This window comes from Cnephaeus nilssonii (genome assembly GCF_951640355.1).
Source record: "Cnephaeus nilssonii genome assembly, chromosome: 15".
Lineage (NCBI taxonomy): Eukaryota > Metazoa > Chordata > Mammalia > Chiroptera > Vespertilionidae > Cnephaeus > Cnephaeus nilssonii.
The window spans coordinates 25,632,938-25,656,468 of NC_137086.1; the positions used below are offsets into that span (position 1 = coordinate 25,632,938).

The window sequence follows — 23,531 nt, forward strand, 5'->3', positions numbered from 1 at the left end:
CCACAGGCCGACACTCTATCCACCGAGCCAAACCGGCCAGGAGACTTAGTTCTGTGTTTGTAAAAAAACATATATTTATATTGATTTCAGAGAAGAAGGGAGAGGAAGAGACAGAAAACATCAATAATGAGAGAGAATCATTGATTGGCTGCCTCCTGTATGCCTTATACTGGGGATCAAGCTTACATCCTGGGCATATGCCCAGACAAGGGAATTGAATCGTGACCTCCTGGTTTATAGGTTTGATGCTCAACCATTGCTGTTTTTTAAAAGCAATTAAATGAAAAACATTTTACACACTCAGTTGCTATTAACTGATAAATAGCAGAGAAAGCACTTCATTTATTGTTTTATAAATATCACCTAAAGTGACAACTCACATTTGTGATGAACAGGTAACTTAAAATTTACAAGCAATCTAATTTTATTCTTATTTAATTATAATCAACACTTCAACCTCCCTACCATTTCAAGCATTTTGGGCACCAAATAATATATCTCAAGATAATAAGAAATAAAATTTCACTTACCACAAAATTGGATCATTAGCAAGCTCACTGAAGCGTTTACACACACAAGCTGCTCTACAAAGATCCTGTTCCAGCAAGTAAGAGAAGATTTTTAGAACCACTTCATCTGGCAGTTTCTCCTGAAGATACTGTTCAGCAGGTGCTGCTATAAAGAGATTAACAAATAAAATATAAACAACTTATTTATCATGTTAGTAATGACTTCCCCATTATTTAAAAAGCATAATTTTCGCTCTGGCCAGTGTAGCTCAGTTGATTGGAGCATTGTCTTGTGCACAGAAGGGTGGTGGGCTTGATTCTAGGTTAGGACACATACAGGAAACAGCCAATCAATGTTTTTCTCTGTTTCTTTCCTTTCCCCCCCTCTCTAAAATCAATAAAAACATATCCTTGGGTGAGGATTAAAAGTAAAATAAATAAAAAGCATAATTTTCATTTTATCTAACAAATAACTTTTATTTTGTGATGACAAATCTTTTTTTTAATATACCTTTATTAATTTCAGAGAGGAATGGAGAAGAGGAGAGAGAGAAACATCAATGATGAGAGAAAAATCAATGATTGGCTGCCTCCTGCAACCCCCACACTGGGGATTGAGCCTGCAACCCAGGCATGTGCCCTTGACCGGAATCAAACCTGGGACCCTTCAGTCCACAGGCAGACGCTCCTTCCACTGAGCCAAACTGGCTAGGGCGACAATCATTTTATAAACATTTTCTTTCATAGATGACACATTTATTTTTGTTTATCTTGACATTAAGTATTCTCTTTAGCTATTATGTACCATTTCAGAAACTGGTGAAAATACAGAAAAGGTTTTTTATTTTTGGGTAAATTCTCACCTGAGGATATTTTATTTCCATTGATTTTTTTTTCCCCACTTAGAGAGAGTAGAAGGTAGGGAAGGAGGGAGAGAGACATCAATGTGAAAGAGACATATCGATTGGTTGCCTCTCATACAACCCTGATGGGATTGAACCTGCAACCCAAGTATGTGCACCCTTGACTGGGAATCCAATCCTTCGATGGGCAGGCCAACGCTCTAACCACTTTACAACACTGGCCAGGGCACAAGGCATATTTTATTTTTTTAAAACATATTTTTATTGATTTCAGAGAGGAAGGGAGAGGGAGAGAGAAAGAGAGAAATATCAATGATGACAGAGAATCATTGATTGGCTGCCTTCTGCATACCCCCTACAGGGGATCGAACCTGCAACCCGGGGTAAAGGCCCTTGACCAAAATTGAACCTGGGACCCTTTAGTGCACAGGCAGACTCTATCCACTGAGCCAAACTGTCTGGGCCACAAGGTGTTTTTATTTTTTAAATATATTTTTATTGATTTCAGATAGGAAGGGAGAGGGAGAGAGAGATAGAAACATCAATGATGAGAGGGAACCACTGATCAGCTGCCTCCTGCATGCCCTCCCCTGGGGATCATTGAGCCCGCAACCTGAGCATGTGCCCTTGACTGGAATCGAACCTGGGACCTTTCAGTCTGCAGGCTGACGCTCTGTCCACTGAGCCAAACCAGCTAGGGCAACACAAGGTGTTTTTATATAACAAAGTCAAAGAGGGAGAGGTCAGAGTTGTCATGTTTATCTATATATATAAAAGCCTAAGTGACCAAATGACCGGAGCTGCCCCCTGGTGGTCAGTGCACTCCCACAGCGGGAGCGCCGCTCAGTTGACTGACAGGTGCCAGAAGCAGGGTTCATGGCTGGCTGAGTGCTGCTATGGCAGCGTGAGCCTCCCCCAATTGGGACTGACTGGGCGCAAGCCCGTGGCAGCAGGCGCAGTGGGGCTGGGATGAGCGGGAATGGCAGGCAGGAGTGGCAGGTGGCGTTGGACTGCGGGTTTCGGCCCAATTCCCACAGGCCACGCTGAGGGACCCCACCAGTGCATGAATCCATATATCGGGCTTCTAGTTCTGTAACAATCACTTTCTCAATCCCAAATGTAATACTAAAGTACATTTAATTTAATATTTTGCTATCAAACAAAATAAAAAAAGTTACTTGACCCTGTCCCTTAGCTTTCCCATAGGAAATACCTGCCAGATCTTGTGATTTTCCAGATACTCTTGCACGTTTTGCACGATGACCAAAGTTTTCTGTCGTTGAAGTTGAGGCACCCTTCAAAAACAAAATTAAAACTAATTAAGCAAATATTTTTATTTACTTCTAAAAAATGATGACATTCCCTTTCCTTTTTTGTTTGTTTCCTAATAATTCTTTCATTACAAAAAGAAAAGCAGTGACACTTAATTTACCTCCATACTGCTCTTTGTAGGACACGCTGTTCTTTTCGGCAAAAGAGTTTTTCTACGAAGCTGGTAAGGACTGTTTTGTGCACCAGGACCTGATTCTTCTGCAACCATATCTGCAGGTACATCATCATCTGTTATAAACAAAAGCAATATGAAAAATGATATCTATTAAAAAAAAAGAGCTCTTATGGATGCAGTAAACTTTTTTATTTTTAAATATATTTTTATTGATTTCAGAGAGAAGAGAGATAGAAACATAAATGAGAATCATTGATCAGTTGCCTCCTGCATACTTCCTACTGGGGATTGAGCACGCAACCCGGGCATGTACCCTTGACCGGAATCGAACCCGGGACCTTTCAGTTCGCAGGCTGACGTTCTATCCACCGAGCCAAACTGGCTAGGGCTGCAGTTAACTTTTTAAAAACTTCCTAAACATTTTTTTGTGGTGGTGGGAAATACAACTTTTATATAAAATTCCAGCTAACTAGATGATAACCATCTGAATGAAATGTTGGCTTTTTATTTTATTTATTTCAAAATAAATTCCAAAATACACGATATATTTAAATACAAAAAAGGGAACAAAATCACTACAAGAAAATAGAAAAAAATATTTTTTTATTACATTAGAGAAGTTCTTTCAAGGTTATGACATAAAACTTGGAAGGCATTAAAATAAACCAAAAACAGGTGAGGAGGATGTTCACTTGATGAGGGGCTTGAGAGAAGGGGAGTGAGTCATGGTTAGAGCCCAAGAGGGATGGGAAGGGCAACCAGGCAAGGGGAGTCAGAGTCAAAGTCAGATGAGTGAGGATGATGCTGACAGAGGGACAGCTTGGTATAAACTATCAGATACCAAGAAGGATGAAAAGAGCATCCATATAGAGAGTGGTCAGGCACAGGGTGTTGGAGTTCAAGAGGGGAAAAAAGAAGTCTGCATGGAGGGTAGGGTGGCCCTGGAATGAAGAGTCAGACAGAGCAGGGAGAAAAGGGTGTCGCATAGCAGTGGGGATGGTAGACCTGGAAGACTGGTTATACACAATACAGGAACTAAGCAAATAAATAAGATAATGGAAGCTAGATATCTTCTGTCAGAGAGGAGTTAAAATATAAAAAGAGAGAAAACTAGAATAAACTCTATGTTGTTAGACTAGAATGGAAGGTATCAACATAGAACTAATGATTTTTAATAGATACAGAAATTATTTTAGATGTGTTTGGATGTGTGTACGTATATATATTCCCTAGCTCTGTCCACTGAGAGAGCCTCGAAGCAGTGACACTCCAATACCAATGAGCGTGAGTAGCATTTGGAGCTTGGCTTCTGAATAGCATTTTCTTCTTCTTTTTTTTAAAAAATATATTTTTATTGATTTCAGAGAGGAAGAGACAGATACAAACATTGATGATGAGAGAGAATCACTGATCGGCTGCCTCCTGCACGCCCCCTATTGGGGATCGAGCCCACAACCTGGGCATGTGCCCTTGACAGGAATTGAACCCAGGACCCTTCAGTCCAGAGGCCAATGCTCTATCTACTGAGCCAAACCGGCTAGGGCTTCTTCTTTTTTTTTTTTAAATCCTCCCCCAAGGATATTTTTCCATTGATTTATTTTTTAGAGAGAGTGGAAGAGAGAGGGAAAGACAGAGAGAAATATCAATGTGAGAGAAACACATCGATTGGTTGCCTCCTGCATGAGCCCCAACCAGGAACCGGGCCGGGGAGGAGCCTGAAACCCAGGTACGTGCCCTCGATCGAAATCGAACCTGGGACCCTTTGGTCCACAGGCCGACACTCTCTATCCACTGAGTCAAACCAGACAGGGCTGAATAACATTTTTTATAAAAGAAATAAAGGTTCCTTGGAGAAATGGCAGATTCCAGATTGGGGGAAATACAAGATGAGCCTGATTCCAGATTGGGGGAAATACAAGATGAGCCTGAAATACCTTGTGGTAGAAATAAGAAAGTGCTAAAAGAATGATGAGGACATGTCAAAAGGACACAGAAGTCAGCCTGAATACTCACCCACTAACAAAATTATGTTGAGCATCAATATTCATGACAGTAAAGGAATTATAACCCACCGAATGAACAGCAACCCATAAATTCATACTGCTATAAATAAATGAATGGAAAGTTTGATAAAGAATGAGATGTTTAAAAAAACTTTAGAAAGGGGAAAACAGTAACTCTACAGTAGAGATGTCAATCAGTACCTTAATCAAGTGATCAAAGTGAATATCATCATTAGTAGGACAAACTGAAACAGTGTGCCACCGATAGCAGCTATATTCTGCAGCATAACCTAAATCAAATTGTGAGGAAACATTAGACAAACCAAATTTGTTCTAATTTGTTTTGAGTCATCTTCAAAACTGTCAAAGTTATGAAAGTCAAGGAAAGTCTGAAGAACAGTTCCCGACTGAAGGATACTAAAGAGATATGGCAACTAAATGCAATGTGTGGTTCTGAGCTAGATCCTTTTGCTGAAATGTGGCCATTAGGACCAATAGTGAAACTTAAATGCGGAGTCTAAAGATTAGAAGATAATAATGTGTCAATGATAACTTTCTGACTTTTATAGCTACAGTATGTTTATTTAGAATAATATCCTTGTTTGTAAGAAATACAGACTAAAAATTAGGAGGTGACAGGATAATAGGTTGGCACTTATTCTGGAAAGAATCAGGGGGAAAAAACTATTTCCTAAGTTATATTGTTTTTATTTTTTATTTATTTATTTTTTAAAATATATTTTATTGATTTTTTACAGAGAGGAAGAGAGAGGGATAGAGAGTCAGAAACATCGATGAGAGAGAAACATCGATCAGCTGCCTCCTGCACACCCCCTACTGGGGATGTGCCCGCAACCAAGGTACATGCCCTTGACCGGAATCGAACCTGGGACCTTTCAGTCCGCAGGCCGACGCTCTATCCACTGAGCCAAACCGGTTTCGGCAAGTTAGATTGTTTTTAAATAACTAATACATTTGAGTAATATATAAAACACTAGAGGACTGATGCACAAAGATTTGTGCAAGAATGGGCCTTCCTTCCTCTGGCTGCCAGCACCGCCTTCGCTCCGGCCCAGAGCCGCCTTTCCGCCTTCCCATGTTGCCCAGAGGCCTGGAGCTGCTGGGGCAGTGTTGAATGCCTGCGTTGTCGCCATGGCAATGACGCAAGCGTCCCGCCTGCCCCCTCAGGGGCCTGAGTATGCAAATCAACCCACCATCTTTGTTGGGTTAATTTGCACACACACTCCTGATTGGCTGGTGGGCGTCACGGAGGCACAGTCAATTTGCATCTTTCTCTTGTTAGTGTAGATTAAAAATTCTGTTTGGAAAATTGACACCATAAATAGTTAAAAGAAGCAACACAATTAGGAAAAAACTGCAACAAATGTCACACAAATGGGTAATAATTTCCTTGTCTACAAATAAACAGGGAAAAGATCAATAATTCAATAGAAAATTGGGCCAAGGCAAGGACATGGGCAGATAATTCAGAATTAAGAAACTAGAAGTGAAATGCTAATAGGAATGAAAATGAGATATTTTTCACATAACAAATTATGAAAGATAAAGTTTGGTCACATATTAGTATTATGAAAGGATAATGTGAAGGAAAAAGTTCTTAATTGCTCTAAGAAGAGCAATTTGGCAATAGCTATTATTACTTAGCAATTCCATTTCTAGGAATTGATTCTGCAGCTATTTTCACACATATGAGCAATGTAGTATGGACCAAGATTTTTATTGCATACTGTTTCCAATACTAAAAGGTAACAATTAAATGTTCATCAATAAGCGTTTATTAAATAAATGACGGCCTAGCTATACAATAAACTATTAAGTGGTAATTACAAGATATAAAGCAGTTCTATATAGACTGATAAGGAACTATCTTTAATATACAGTAAATTTAAAAACCGAAATATACAGTGTTTTGTGTGTGTGGTTTAAGGATATACATACATATTCTTACATGTATATATATTTACTAAAATATAAACTCCATGATGTAGGGAGCCACCCACTGGCCAAAGATAAGACAATTTGAGCATCATCCTATCTAATAAAGAGGGAATATGCTAATTGACCCTCACACCATCGCAAAGATGGCAGTGCCCACGGCCAATAGGAGGGGATATGCTAATTGACTGCCACGCCCTCAAAGATGGCAGTGCCCACAGCCACAAGATGGTGGTGCCCAGTCCTCTCAGCCCCACTGGGCAGCAGGTGTGTGGCAAGGCTGGGCCCGCTGCTCCGAGAGCCTGCCTTCAGAGTCCCCCAGTCCCCTCAGCCCCTCAGTCGCCCAGGGCCAGCCCGAGGCGCAGGCAAGCCTTGGATGGCAGCTGCCCAGCCGCCCAAGGCTCAGGTAACCAGGGCCAGCTGAGGCTTGTGCTGCCGGCAGTGGCAACAGCAGAGGTGTGATGGGGTGTCGCCTTCCCCTGATCGCCTGGTCACCTCCTGCCCCAGAGGGTTCCTGGACTGTGAGAGGGGCAGGCTGGGCTGAGGGACCCCCCCCTCCAGTGCATGAATTTTCATGCACCAGGCCTCTAGTTAAGAATAAATGGAATGAACTAAGAGAGATATATTTAAATCCGTGAGTTTATAATGATACTTAAAAAAACACGTTACTTTCAAAGATGCTACTGAAAACCAACTCATCTTCTGAAAATTGGAAAATAACAGCAAGTAATCAAATGTTTTTCTTCCTTTCTTATATAAAACGAATCACCAAGTAACCAAGTAAGAAATGAGGGGAAGCTTCTCTACAGAAACATTCTAGCAATAAATAAAAAAGAAATAACAAAATTAGAAATAATAATTTGCAAACTCTAAAAGAGTTAGTGGATTTAACCACTGAGTATCTATAGGTCCATAATATCACAAGAGAGTAACAATCAGGCATTATATATTTCCTGATGAAAGAACACATCACCACCTCTGCAGCTTTGACAAAACATCAAATCTGAATCTGATTAAACCTGTAAGAAACTCTACAAGGTCAAACTATACAGTACCATTTTCATCAACTAATAAATTGCATGGGAAATCAGTGGGGAAAAAATAAGCAAAACTAAAGCATCCTGTTTAACATACACTTGGGCATTAAAATTATTTTAAAAAGGCCAGAAAATGATTATCATATGAATGCTTTTCTTGGTGTGAGTGTGGTGGTGGTGGGGGGAAGGATGGAGTTATGACTGAAATGGGGCACATAAAAGGCTTCTGCAGTGGCTGGCAAAGTTCTATTTCTTGACCTGTTGGTATTATAATACCAATCTTAGTAATAATTCTAAACTTTAATAATAATTCTTTTATGTGAAATTTCTCTACCTAGCTATATTTTACAATAATAGAGGTGTTTTTAAAAGATGAGGGGTTGTAACAGTGTAATATTAAAAAACAGAGGTTTTTCAAACAACAGACCTTGGGCAAAATAACATTTTTAAGTCTAAATTTTTTCAATTATTAAAGACGAGAACAGTATCTTGTAATTCCCAGGATTACTGGGCTACTGAAAGGATGTAAATAGAATAACATATGCAAAACACTCAGCAGTATGTCTGGCTCACATAAAGTGTTCAATAAATGTTTTAGCTATTATTTAAATGTTATTCTATTAACATCCCTTTTAAACAAAACTTGGAAAATCAAATAAGTTTTCTATATACTGCATGCAATGTAGTAAAAAATATAGCCAGTATGATATAACTGGATATTTGTGGAGTCATCCCTTTGTAGTTAAATATATGGTTTCTATAAATGTTTCATGTCTGCTTGAAAAGAACATCTACATTCTATTTTTTAGAGTAAAGTTTAAAAATATCTAAAATATCCAATCTATTAATGCTTGTTCAAATATTCTATACCTTTAGTTTTGTTATTGGCAGTGGTAGTTTCATTGTCTATTGTCTTTTGAAGAAAATTTCCTATAAAACTTCCTGCTCTATCTGTACATAATCCATTTAATTTTAGTATGTAAATCTTGCTTTATATACTTTGATGTTATTTGGAAATACAGGGGCAAGATTATTATTTCTTCCTGGTGAATTACTCCTTTCATCATTATGCTTAATAATGCCTTTTGCCTTAGAAATCTATTTTGGGCTGATAATATTTTCCTAACAGCTTTTAGCTTTGTTTTATATAAGCACTTTTTTAAACCTGTATTTTTTTTTTTTTGTCATCTGTTGTGAATATTATTTCCTAGTTTGTTGCTTGACTCTTGCTTATTGGTATTTGATAAGAAACATTCATTGTTTTGTTTTTGGTTTCTTCCTTTGCTTTTAATTTAGCAAGGCCTTTTCCTCCTCACTATCATATAAATATTTTATGTTATTCTTCTCATTCTTTTTAAAAAAATTTATTGATTTTTTTACAGAGAGGAAGGGAGAGGGATAGAGCGTTAGAAACATTGATGAGAAACACCAATCAGCTGCCTCCTGCACACCCCCTACTGGGGATATGCCTGCAACCAAGGTACATGCCCTTGACCAGAATCGAACCTGGGACTCTTCAGTCCACAGACCGACGCTCTATCCACTGAGCCAAAACCGGTCAGGGCTAAACCTGTATTTTCAATGTTTACTTTTGGGTCCTTACATTTTAATTAATTAATTAATTAATTAATTAATTAATTAATGTATTTACTTATTTATATTTTATTTTATTTTATTGATTTTAGAGAGGAAGGGAGAGGGAGAGATAGAAACATCAATGATGAGAGAGAATCACTGATAGGCTGCCTCCTGCATGCCCCCGACTGAGGATAGAGCCCAAATGCCGGGCATGTGTCCTTGACCGGAATTGAACCTGGGACCCTTCAGTCTGCAGGCTGCCGCTCTATTCACTGAGCCAAACCGGTTTGGGCTCATTACTTTATTTTGAAGAAAAGTGCTGCTGATAGTTATCGTATACTTTGGGAAGCTTATAGTGAACATGCACCATCTCAAGATACTTATGAACTCTGGTTTAAATGCTTTAAAAGTGATGATTTTGATGTGAAAGACAAAGAATGTCCAGGTCAACCAAAAAAGTTTGAAGACCAACAATTACAAGCATTATTGGATGAAGATGCATGTCAAACTCAAAAACAACTGGCAGAAAGATTAAACGTTGCTCAGCAAACAATTTCCGATTGTTTACAAGCAATAGGAAAGATTTTAAAGGAAGGAAAATGGGTGCCACATCAACTGAACGAAAGACAAATGGAAAGCCTAAAAGTCATCAGTAAAATGTTGCTTCAACGGCATGAAAGAGAGCCTTTTTTGCATCGAATTGTGACTGGCGATGAAAAGTGGATTTATTTTGAGAATCCCAAACACACAAAATCATGGGTTGATCCAGGTCTACCATCAACATTGATTGCAAGGCCAAATCGCTTCGGATTCCTGGTGGGATCAGGAAGGTGTGGTATTATGAGCTTCTAAAACCAGGTGAAACCGTTAATACTGATCACTACCGACAACAAATAATCAATCCGAACCACGCTTTGATAGTAAAACCACCAGAATGGGCCAGAAGACATGGCGAAGTAATTTTGCTTCATGATAACACACCATCACACACTTCAAAACCAGTTAAAGACACATTGAAAGATCTTGCCTGCGAAGTGTTATTAACCCACCCGCCATATTCACCAGACCTTGCTCCTTCAGATTACCACTTGTTCCAATTGATGGCACACGCACTTTCTGAACAGCTCTTCAAAACGTACGAAGAAGTGGAAAATTTGGTTTCTGAATGGTTTGCCTCAAAACAAGAAAAGTTCTATTGGGACGGTATCCATAAATTACCTGAAAGATGGGGGAAATGTGTAGCTAGTGATGGACATTACTTTGAATAAAGCACTTTTGATGTTTCTCTTGAAATTATTGTGTTTTCTTTGATTACAAAATCTGCATTACTGACAGATAAACCTGGTACACATAATATTAGAATGCTAATATTTAGATATAAGCTGTAATATAAGACCAATAAAAATAAACTCAACATTCAATTTCAACCATAACTTATAGAAAATTTAATTTTCAGTTAAAAATGTTCTTGAACCCAATATCTCCAATAGAAACAGAATGTGATCCATATTTTGTAATTTTTAATGTTTTAGTAGCTAAGTAAATTTTAATATAATTTAACCCATTATTTATATAAATTTATCATTTCAACATGTAATATAAAATTGAGATATTTTACATTCTTTTATCTTGCTATTAAATCTTTAAAATAACTATGTACTTTTAACACAAACATGCCTCAAATTCAGACAAGCCACATTTTAAGTGCTCAATAACCACATGTGGCTAGTGGCTAATTTAAATGGACGGACACTCACGGACACACACACACACACACACACACACACACACCTTTACTAAATTCTTATTGGTCCTCTTAAATAATAAAAAGTACCATGCAATTTAAATGGATTTTATACTATATATATCAAAAATTATTTTCGATTTTTTTAGGTTTGAATATAAATCCTGTAAAAATATACTAGAGTCTTCACTATTACTATGAACCACAGCAGAAAAGCAAAGGCTTCTGGAGAGTAAGCATTTTTCCTTTACTAAAAAATAGTATTTGAAATCTGATATTAAATAACATTGAAAAATTACATTAGGATTCATTTCAACAAAATAAGCTACTTAATTCTATACATTCTTATTTTTGGTGTATAGGACGATGGTTCCAACCAACTGAGCCACCCAGCCAGGCTAATTCTATACATTCTGAAGCTAATACTAGAATACCTTAATTTTTACATACCTTTATAACTATCTCAAAGATTTACAAAATACTGTACTATTGGGTGGGGATTAAAGTCTATACATTTTAGGGTATAGAGTAATCTAAACTTAGAGGATGGTTTATAGATTTTAATTTACAGAGGTCCCCCCCCCCCAAATATTATACATATTCCACATTACTTACGCATAGCAACAGATCAAATTGGAAACTTAGGCAAATCTGTGCTAGTAACTGTGCTTAGAAACAGCTCAGTCTCATGGTGTAAAACACCACACTTGGCAACTGTTTCTAACACAGTTGGGAACTACCACAACTTTTTTCTAACTACTAAAAAAAATCTAAAAATAAACTGAAATCAAGTTTATTTTAAATGCTTTTAAAGTATTTTACTTAAGGCTTAAATATTTTACTTTAAAAATTTACTTAAAGATTTTAAGGTGGGGAGTCCAGTAGTAAAGTCATTGTAAAAATCTGCTTTATAAAAGTTTGACTTGCTATGACAGATGTTTCTAATTGTGTTATATATAGTTACAAACTTTAAAAAAATCTAATTATTGAGAAGACTGTTCTACACTTCCCTTAATGCAGTGGTCGGCAAACTCATTAGTCAACAGAGCCAAATATCAACAGTACAACGATTGAAATTTCTTTTGAGAGCCAATTTTTTAAAACTTAAACTTCTCCTAACGCCACTTCTTCAAAATAGACTCTCCCAGGCTGTGGTATTTTGTGGAAGAGCCACACTCAAGGGGCCAAAGAGCCGCATGTGGCTCGCGAGCCGCAGTTTGCCGACCACTGCCTTAATGTATTCAGTTATTACTTATACACACACTCTTCTGCTCAATTTTCACCACAACATAAACTAGAGAGATTATCTAAGACTGGTCAAAGAAAATATATTTACATTTCGGCCACTGAATAATCTTCAGAAGCTAAATTTCTGATATTATAAAACTCAAACGAGGCTTCAGTTCAACAGAAGGAATTTAAACAAATTCATTCTAAATTGTCTTAAAGTGTATTTAAGACAATTTTAAATATTTTCTCAAAGTGTATTTAAGACAATTTTAAATATTTTCTCAATGAGTGAAGAATAAATGAATGTACTGTACACACTGTATGAGGTACTGGTGAAACTGAACCAAACAGAATGTTTATTTACCCTTCAAGAGGTTATGTGAGATGTAGACAGTCAATAAATAGTAAAACAGTATGCCACATGTTATAAGAAGGATAAGCAGAAGATACTATGGGAACACACAAGAACATCTAATCATATCTTAGATGATATTGACATATGAGTAAAGGTTTCTTGAAGAAAGTTCAAGCTGAGGTGAATGACAACTGGGAATCAGTCTAGGAGGAGGAGTAGTGTGTGAAAATTTGAAGGTACTCACCTTCAGCACAGGTCACAAGGAACTGCAATTTCAAGTTGCTCTGTATGCCTGAATCATGTAGCAGGGGCCAGATTATGAAGGGTACCTACTATAAACACTTTAAAGAATTTAAATTTTATTTTGAAGGCCAAGAATAGTCTAGAACAGTGACAAATTTTGATTTGTGTTTTAGGGAGATTACCTGAACAATGTAAAAACAATTGAAAGTGGATGGTACTGGTGGTGGGAGACCACTTAGGAGGCTATGGCAATTTATATAACTGAGAGATAAACATGACTTGAACTATGGTAGTAAGTTGGAAGAATGGATTAGATTTGAAGTATAGTGACAAGATAAATTAATTAAACTTGGTGACTGAATTCCATGTATGTGGGTCGGGGAAGAGAATAGGATAGAGCTAGGAATAATATTAATTTGGGCAATCCAATGGATGGTGGTGCCATGCATTAAGGCAGGGACCTTTGTGGGGGAAGGAGAGGAAAAAATAAGGTAAGTTCATGTTTGGATTTTGAGTTTTGAGATATCTGTGGACATTCATGTGGAGATTCTCAGCAAAACTAAATATATGGATCTTAAGGTCTAGTGAGTGATTTGAGTTGAAGATAATCAGAGAATTTTATCACTCTGAAAATATACTATATTAGGAGTGGCGAGATAGTCAGAAAGGGTAATTAGCTATCATCATTTACATATGGTACAATATTTATTGATGTGTCATGGTAGAGGTGCCATCCAATTCTTGAGAAACAGCCATATAATGTAAAGATAAATGTTATCTATTGATGTCAAAACTATCAATCTATATATATAGAAGCTTAAGCGACTGAACCGAGTGACCAGTCGACCAGTCGCTATGATGTGCACTGACCACCAGGTGGCAGACACTCAACGCAGGAGCTGTCCTCTAGTGGTCAGTGTGCTCCCATAGGAGGAGTGCCGATCAGCTGACTGACCCGTCCCAGCAGCCCACCAGCCTAGCGGCAGCCACTCCCTCCCTCAGTAGTCCTGCAGGTCCAATCTCTGGAAAATGTGCCAGGCACTGATGACCAGTGCCCCCAGCACTGCCAGCCTCCGGGAAGTCAACCTCGGGCACCGCAGCCGCTTCCCATCCCTAGACGCTTCGTAAGGAAGAAATGATATAAAAGCACGAACATCAGCGGGATGGATCCAGATCCCTGTCTGGCAAGGGCATCCTATCGCCCGCCCAGAGGCCCGATCGCGTCCCACCCCCCCACCCCGTTCGGGATGGGCACCAGACGCAGGGCTCACAGCTGGTGAGTGCAGCTGTGGTGGTGTGAACCTGTGGCAGGCGCAGGGGGGCCAGGATGAGTGGGAGTGGCAGACTGCGGGTTTTGGCCCAATTCCTGCAGGCCACTCTGAGGGACCCCCCACCCATGCACGAATTCGTGCACTGGGCCTCTAGTACTGCATATAAAAATGCTTGTAGGTGCCAGAATTGACAAGAATTCATAACTCTTGCTTGATGAGAAATAAAAGAAAACCAACCAACTACTAAGTCAAGGATTAACATCCTTTGGGAATAGCTTAGCTTTATTTTCATTCTTTCCTGCTACATATCACATTCTATTCTAAGACATTCCCCCTGCCCATTGCTTTCAGGGAAGAGTATAAAATAATTTCACTCCCAAATGGAACATTTTAAAATTCTTTCTTCTAGTCTCATATTTTTACTTCCAGTTTTTCATTTTTAGTATTCCCTAAAGTGAGAAAATTCACAATACAATTATTTTCCCTACTTTATCAAACAAACAAAAATATTTTTAAAGTTAGTAGCTTTCCTAAATTTTTAAGTTCAACTGAACAACACTGTAACTCAAAAGTAGCATTACATCCAAAGTAGGAGCTAATATGACCAGAGTATCAAGTGCATCATTAATTCAAGATAAGAATAACCATGGCCACAAATCAACAATTATGACAAACCTAATTCTAGTCTAACCTGAGATTCATATAAGTCATTTGCTAGTCAATATAAACATCTGCCACTGAGGGACCTGATCTAGTAGGGAAGCTAGATATGTAACAAATAAATGAAGCAATACAATATGTGCTATTACTAAAGACACCCACAAGGTGTTAGGAAAGTATAAAATAGAACACACAAATGAACATATGCACAGGGCTTAAGAGAACACAATTTAGCCTGCCCCTAATTTTATTTTCACATGAAATTCAGAAATTTTAAAAAAATGCCTTTTATTAGTTCAGTTTTATGGGGAAGGAATAGGAAGGTAGAGCATGAAGATCAAAATGAGAATGAAGCCCTGACTGGTTTGGCTCAGTGGATAGAGCGTTGGCCTGAGGACTGAAGGGTCCCGGGTTCGATTACAGTTAAGGGCATGTACCTTGGTTGCGGGCACATCCCCAGGAGAGGGTGTGCAGGAGGCAGCTGATCGATGTTTCTCTCTCATTGATGTTTCTAGTTCTCTATCCCTCTCCCTTCCTCTCTGTAAAAAATCAATATTTTAAAAAATGAGAATGAAGCTATTATACTCTTACAAACATTAAATGCTTAATCTTTCATGTTAATTTATCTCAGAAACTTTTTTTGAAAATGTTTTTGTTGATTTTGAGAGAGAGAGAGAGAGAGAGAGAGAGAGAGAGAGAGAGAGAGAGAGAGAGAAACATTGATGAAAACATCCTGGATACACTGCACGCCCCCTACTGCAGATCAAGCCCACAACCTGGGCATATGCCCCAACCAGGAATCAAACCAGTGGACCTCTTGGTGCTGGTTTGCTCAACCATTGAGCCACACTGGCCAGGCCCATAAACTATGTTTTGAGGGAAGGAAAATGGACAGAGATAGGGAGGGGGGAGGCTGAGCATTATCAGTTCTCTTTCTTTCTCATTCCATAGACCATGATTTCTGGGGACAGCATGATTCCTAGTAATATTTTACAAATCAAGAGATCACCTGGTAAGAAAAATATTATTAACCTGTTTTACTCAGGCCGATTAAAGTTCAGTGAAATGCTAAAGGTTAGAAAGCTAGTAAGTGGTAGCAAAATAATTTTTGGGTCAAGGAACTCCAAATACAACATTTTACTTATTTTTAACAAAAGTAATCTAGATGCCCCCCAAAAGTTTATTATATAAGAAATATAAACAATGATGATAACAATGATAGTAAGTGGAATAAGAGTAGTAGTACTAGTAGTAGTACCTAAAGACTGAAAACTTAAAAGTGCCGGCACTAGTGTTTCAAGTGTTTTATATATGTATTAACTCATTGAATCCTTGTATCAACTCTATGAGAACACATTATTATTCCTATTTTATAGATGAGGAAACTAAGCAAAGAGGTTAAGCATCTTGCCCAAGGTTACACAGTATTAAGTAGCAGAGGCAGTCTAATTCCAGAGCACCACACTTTTAACCACTGTGCTATCTAAATACCAATTGGTCTTGCTAAATACTACTGGATATACTTATTACTAGAAGTATTTATAATAATAAAAGCATAACATGCTAATTAGACCGGACGTCCTTCCAGACGAAGCCAGGGCTGCAAGGGAAGCCTAGGTCCGGAGCGGCCGGAGGGAAGCCAGTGCCAGTAGCTGAGGGAAGAAAGCCTATTCTTGTACGAATTTCGGGCCGCTAGTATTAGTATTAGTATAAAAACGAATAACCATGAAATGGAACATATACGACTTTTGGAAATGTTTAAAAAATTAAAAAAATATTTAATCATACTCTCCCATGTCTTATTTTATTCAAAGTGTTAATGAGTTAACATTTTATACAAAGCCACCACAATGTAAACATTAGACCCTTTGTATTTTCATAATGGGTATCTTCTTAGATATTTTTGTATTGTAAATATCAATAATATTTGGAGACAGGATACAAAAAGAAGCAAAATTGAGGAAGCTACTGCCTAATAAAGCATGTTGGAGGCTACAAAAGAAAAGGGAGCCATCAAGTTCCCTTAAAACCTCAAAGAAGCTTTGAACTTTGAAAATAAGTACAATAAAAAAATAACAGTAATATGTGGATCTGAAAACAATGTTCATTGTAGATCAATAAAAGGAAATCTTTTTTTAAATATTTTTTTAATTGATTTTTTACAGAGAAGAAGAGAGAGGGATAGAGAGTTAGAAACATCGATGAGAGAGAAACATCGATCAGCTGCCTCTTGCACCCCCCCCACTGGGGATGTGCCCGCAACCAAGGCACATGCCCTTGACCGGAATCGAACCTGGGACCCTTGAGTCCGCAGGCCGACGCTCTATATCCACTGAGCCAAACCGGCTTTGGCAATAAAAGGAAATCTTTTTATGATCAGTGAAAATAAATAAATTTCTACACATGCAGACTTACAAAGTTATCTCCCTATATAACCTTTCTTAGAAAGTTACTTGAGGACATTATTTCAACAAAACTAGGGAGTAAATATAGCAAAAGGAAGACTTAGAATGTAGTGATTAATAAAATCATCACAGAAAAACAATAAAGGGAAGAAATTCGAAGATAAAGGGTGTAAAGCAGGCCCATAGATTGGAACCAGGCTCCAGAGGGCAGTAGGAATAAAATTTCTTGGACAAAAAGAGAAATCAATAGGTTAAACAGCAGGGAGCTTAGAAAAACTTGAGGATATGATAAAGGCAATACATTAAATGTATAAAATAACCTATCAGAACAATTAGGAATAATTTCTTTTGAGTGACCTAAAAATATTAGGTAGTAGAAAGAACTAGAATCTAGTACATACTTGGCTCTATAGAAAAAATATCTCCATATTAATAACACAAACACTGTTATTATTTTCAACGTCTAGAATCAACCTAATACAAATCACTCAAGAAAATACTTCATTAGCAACATAAATGTTAATAACCTTGATAATGAAAATGTAGTATTGAAACAGCTTAGTGGTGGAAAGGCAAGAACCATGATATCATCATCTTATACATATTATTCATAGTTGAGGAAATATAAAATCAAGCTTTAAGTATGTGGTTTAAAATTATATTGGGATGAGGTGGGTGGAGGGAATGTTACAAGTAAAGCATCACAGCAGAAACCAAGAAATCAACAATTTTCAAATTTGATAAGAGAAATAGTAGGTTAAGTTTTGGGCAGCCAAATAGACATCACACTATTAATGCACAGCAATTCATCCACTTTACTCAAAGTTCACCACTCACGATTCATTTATTTTTACTCTGCACACAATTCTTCTAATTAGGGTATCAGATTTCCAGGTCTTCATACCTAATTGTATATGCAAATTTATTATCTAAACATTACAAAATCAGTATATAAATTGTACCAGTCAACAAAGAACATTCCATTTGTTTAGAGAGAAAAGACATACATGATAATTAAGGAGAAAAACATGCTATTTATCTACCTATCTACCTACCTATCTATATCACTATGCTAAAGTACCAGATCATGTGAGACAATTAGAGACTATTAATAGTGTATATTCATATATATTTTTTACTCACATTTTATTAAGATGTTGACTCTGTGCAAATAATTTACATAAATGAAACTATAGAAAAGCAATAAAAGTAGTTCAGAATCATAGGGGAAGATTTCACAGAATAAACAGAAATGGGGCTTGAAGATAACATATGAGCAGACTATGAAAGATGAAACACTAGGTGTTCAGAAAGAAGAAAGGACATAAAAAATAACAAGAAAACTAAGTAAGGAGTCCAGTGAAACTGTCTTAATTCAGGAGCTTTTATGAGAAGACAAAAGAAGCTAGAGAAGGAAGTGTTCAGGAACTCAGAGGCATTGAATGAAAATATATTTTACCATCAAAATTACAAGATAGCCTTGGCAGTTACAAGTACAAGAAACATAAGGCTTCTCCAGTAGACTATTTATTTATTTATTTATTTTATAATTTTTTTTATTTCTTTATTGATTAAGGTGTCACATATTTGTCCTCATCCCCCCATTCCCATCCCCCATCCCACCCCCCTGTTGTCCTTAACCATTGGTTAGGCTTGTATGCATGCACACAAGTCCTTTGGTTGATCTTCACCACCTTCCCCTACCCTCCCTCTGAGGCCCGACAGTCCGATCGATGCCTCTCCAAGTAGACTACTTAAAAAGTCCCATTATTGTACTTTATATGAGTGAAGAGAAAATATATATATTTAAAATCAATCTATCTACAACAAGCATGTCAAACTCAAAGGCTAACACGGGCCAAATAAACAAGGTTTAAGTTTATGTGGGCTGCAAAAAAAAAAAAAAAAGCTTCAATTTTCATAGAAACATAGGTTTATTTCGATAAAGACATGCTGAATACAAAGGGCTGAAATAAATGAGTAATCGTTAACATAATAGAACATTTAAAAAAATTAGTATTTTTTCTGAACATCAACTTACCAGACACTGAATAACTGCACAAATTAATAAGCATAACGCAAATAAACCTATTTTTCTTATTCTCCGAAAGGGAAATATTTCCTGTTGTGCACACCAAACAAGTCAGTCCAGGACTAATGATGTGGCAATTGGCTGCTAAAATATTGACTGCTAGTATTAGTGGAGAGAAATGGTGCGTCTATGTGTAAGGCACATAAGGGAAATGAACGCAACGCCATTTATAGTAATCAGTCATTAGCAAACGTTGTAGTTCATTATTAATAATTATGTATAACAGAATATTGTAAAAATGAAGTTACGAAATTTTTATTAAGACATTTCTTACATACCGTTATATTGGCTGGGCTGCAAAAATATTCGTTGTGGGCCGCATGTGGCCGAGAATTTGACATGTTTGATCTACAAGCTTTATTGAGGTAAATAAAATATCACATTAAAGAACAGCAGATGGCGCCAAAATATGTTTTTCCACATTGCCTTGGGTCACATAAATGATTAACTGAAATCAAAAGGAAAAACTCTTCATATTAGAACCGAAGAGTATAAAAACATTTACTGATGTCAATAACCATGATCTAGAGCATGAATACTTACTGAAAAATACAAGGATACATCAAATACAAAAAACAACTACTGAAAAGTACTTTTGGTTTTACTAAAAATGTAACTATACTTCTTACAAAAGAGCTACTACTCCAGAAAAAGTACTAATTATCTACAAAATTAAAGGTACTGATATCAACATTTACACAATAAACTCTTAATTAATGACACTAATGAAATTGATCAGTAATTTAAACTACCCTTCACAGAAATGTATTTCCCTTCTTGATTCTAAGATGTGTAAGGGGAAACAATACCTCAATAAAATATAAGCGCTGATCTCAAGTTCATCTAGGGTTCAAAATATTAAAATGTAAAATTTTTTTAAAAAGGGGGACTTGGGGAACATTCTATCAATATCAATGGTTTACTTTTTAAAAAATAATTCTGTATGGTGTACTCTTTTTCTTTTTTACTGAATTTATTGGGGTGGCATTAATAAAATTATACAGGTTTCAGGTGTTCAATTCTGTAATGCATCACCTGTATATTGTATTTTGTATTCTCCACCCAAGTCAAGTCTCCTTCCATCACCATGTATCTTCTCTATAACCTCTTCTATCTCCCCCTGTTCCCCCTTTCTTTCTGGTAATCACCATATTGTTTGTTGTGTCTATGAGTTTTATTTTGCTTAATCCCTTCAGCTTTTTCACTCAGTCCCACAAACCTCCCTCCCTTCTGAAGCTGTCAGTCTGTTCTCTATAACACTATTTCTATTTTGTTAGTTTATTTTGTTCATTAGATTTCATATATGAGTGAAATCATATGGCACTTTGTCTTTTTCTAACTAGCTCATTTCACTTAGCATAATGCTTTCCAGGTCCATCTTTGCTGTTGCAAAGGATAAGATTTCCTTCTTTGTGTGTGGCTGAGTAGTATTCTATTGTGTAAATGTACCACAACTTTTTAATCCACTCATCTACTGATGGACACTTGGGCTGCTTCCAAATCTTGGCTATTGTAAATAACACTGCAATGAACAAAAGATTGCATATATTCTTTTGAATCAGTCCAGATTAGGTTAAGATCAAAGTAATTTGCACTGAAGTGGGGGAGAGGGAGAAAATTTGGCAATATTTAAAAGTGATAGGTACTAGATGATTTACACAGAGGAAAAAAAACAGTACATTTTCATAAATTAATCAACAAACGAGACCTCAAGAAAGATTCTGGTCCAATTCCTTGGGTACAAATAGCTAATGCTTTACTGTGTCTTTCATATCTATAAATCTCAAAGTGTTTTCACAGCGACTTTTTCAGGATAGCTGAAGATTTTACATCCATTTTAAGCACCCAAAACAGAATTTTAATTATTCTAATTGAAAATATTTTTTTGAAATATGTTTTTATTGATTTCAAAAAGTAAGGGAGAGAGGATAGAAACATCAATGATAAGAGAGAATCATTAATTGGCTGCCTCCTATACACCCCACACTGGGGATTGAGCCCGAAACCTGGGCATGTGTCCTGGCCAGGAATTAAACCCTGATCTCCTGGTTCATAGGTGAAATCTCAACCACTGAGCCACGCCACCGGGCTTGAAAATATTTCTAGAGTAAATTTAGCCTTTAAATGAATATCCCCCCCAAAAAATAAATAAAAATAAAAGAATATCATTAAAATAATGTAACCCTTTCTTGATGATCCTATATAATAAAGAGCTAATATGCTAATTAGACTGGACGGCTGAATGGCTGTCTGGACAACCTTCCAGACAAAGCCGGGGCAGCTTCGAGGGCTGAGCCCCCTGGATGAATTTTGTGCATCAGACCTCTAGTCTACACTAATAAAAGAGAAAGATGCAAATTGACCATACCTTCATGACACCCACCAGCCAATCAGGAGTGTGTATGCAAATTAACTCAACAAAGCTGGCGGGAGCGGCCGGGGGCGGGGCGGGACGTAGGCGTTCTGCACCGCCCCAGCAGCTCAGGGCCTCTGGGCAGCGTGCGAAGGCGGAAAGGTGGCTCCGGCCAGAGCGAAGGCAGTGCTGGCAGCCAGGGGAAGGAAGGCCCATTCTTGCACGAATCTTCGTGCACCAGGCCTCTAGTAAGATAATAATTAGGATAATGAAATTAATCTATTGTTTTGTAATATGATGAGACCCTGAGGGCTCATTTACCAGTACAAAGCAATTTTCGGGAATAAGTTGTCCTAAACTGCTGGGTTTCTTGTGTTACTTCTGCAGCTTATAGAATTTTCCCCTCCCCTCTTGCTGTCATCTTGTTAGCTGTCATTTCCAGCTGTCCATGAGACTAAACTATAGAGTCGTCTTTTTTCTGATAAAACAAAGAAATAGCATGCCAGGTATATCTGTTTTAAATGTAAGGGTAAACAGGCACCAAGTAGGAGCTTAGGAGACTTTTCCAAGAATAAAGTAGATAGGTTTTAGAACTATGTAATGCTGCTCAGAAGTCTTTATGCTGCTTAAAAGTCTGCTTCTTAGCATTAAGATAAATGAGATTGCTAGACAACTTTATTCCAAAGAGTTTAAACACTTCTTTTTAATGATGTGCCGAGTGGTTAACTCATTTGCCAGACAGCACAAAACTAAAGGATCCCTGACAGCAGCCACTGCATTAGAAACTGGCTATATTTCGCGATTGGTTAATAAGTTTTAATGACATTTATGGATATAAGTTACTTATTTATTTTTTAAAATTTAACAAATCTTTATTGTTCAGATTATTACAATAGTTTCTCCCCCCCCCCCCCCAATAGCTCCCCTCCGCCCGGTTCACAACCCACCCTCTGCCCTTACTTCCCCGTACTGTTCTCATCCATTAAGTGTACGATTTTTGTCCAGTCTCTTCCTGCACTCCCCATACCCCTTTCCCCCTGAGAATTATCAGTTCACTCCCTTTCTATGCCCCTGATTCTATTATATTCACCAGTTTATTCTGTTCCTCAGATTTTTAATTCACTTGATTTTTAGGTTCACTTGTTGACAGGTATGTATTTGTTGCTCATAATTTTTATCTTTACTTTTTTCTTCTTTCTCTTCTTAAAGAATACCTTTCAGTATTTCATATAATACTGGTTTGGTGTTGATGAACTCCTTTAGCTTTTGCTTATCTGTGAAGCTCTTTTATCTGACCTTCCAATTTGAATGATAACTTTGCTGGGTAGAGTAATCTTGGTTGTAGGTTCTTGCTATTCATCACTTTGAATATTTCTTGCCACTCCCGTCTGGCCTACATAGTTTCTGTTGAGAAATCAGCTGACAGTTGTATGGGTGCTCCCTTGTAGGTAACTAACTGTTTTTCTCTTGCTGCTTGTAAGATTCTCTCTTTGTCTTTTGCCCTTGGCATTTTAATTATGATGTGTCTTGGTGTGGTCCTCTTTGGATTCCTCGTTTGGGATTCTGTGCGCTTCCTGAACCTGTAAGTCTATTTCTTTCACCAGGTGGGGGAAGTTTTCTGTCATTATTTCTTCAAATAGATTTTCAGTATCTTGCTCTCTCTCTTCTTCTGGCACTCCCATAATTCTGATGTTGGTACTCTTGAAGTTGTCCCAGAGGCTTCTTACACTATCTTCAACTTTTTGGATTCTTTTTTCTTTTTGCTTTTCCGGTTGAGTGTTTTTT

General features: G+C 37.4%; 1 protein-coding gene across 2 annotated transcripts in view; it reads right to left on the bottom strand.

The window, feature by feature from the left end:
* FBXO11 (F-box protein 11) overlaps positions 1 to 23,531 on the bottom strand; it is an 88,905-nt gene that overhangs the window by 25,596 nt on the left and 39,778 nt on the right. The window contains exons 2-4 of one of the 2 annotated variants that reach the window (XM_079791690.1): positions 2,805 to 2,932; positions 2,586 to 2,667; positions 531 to 672 (exon numbers count right to left, since the gene is read on the bottom strand). In XM_079791690.1, the coding sequence (XP_079647816.1) occupies positions 531 to 672; positions 2,586 to 2,667; positions 2,805 to 2,932 (352 nt within the window). Of the gene's footprint in view, positions 1 to 530; positions 676 to 2,585; positions 2,668 to 2,804; positions 2,933 to 23,531 lie in introns of both variants that reach the window. The other variant, XM_079791689.1, reaches the window with a different exon arrangement.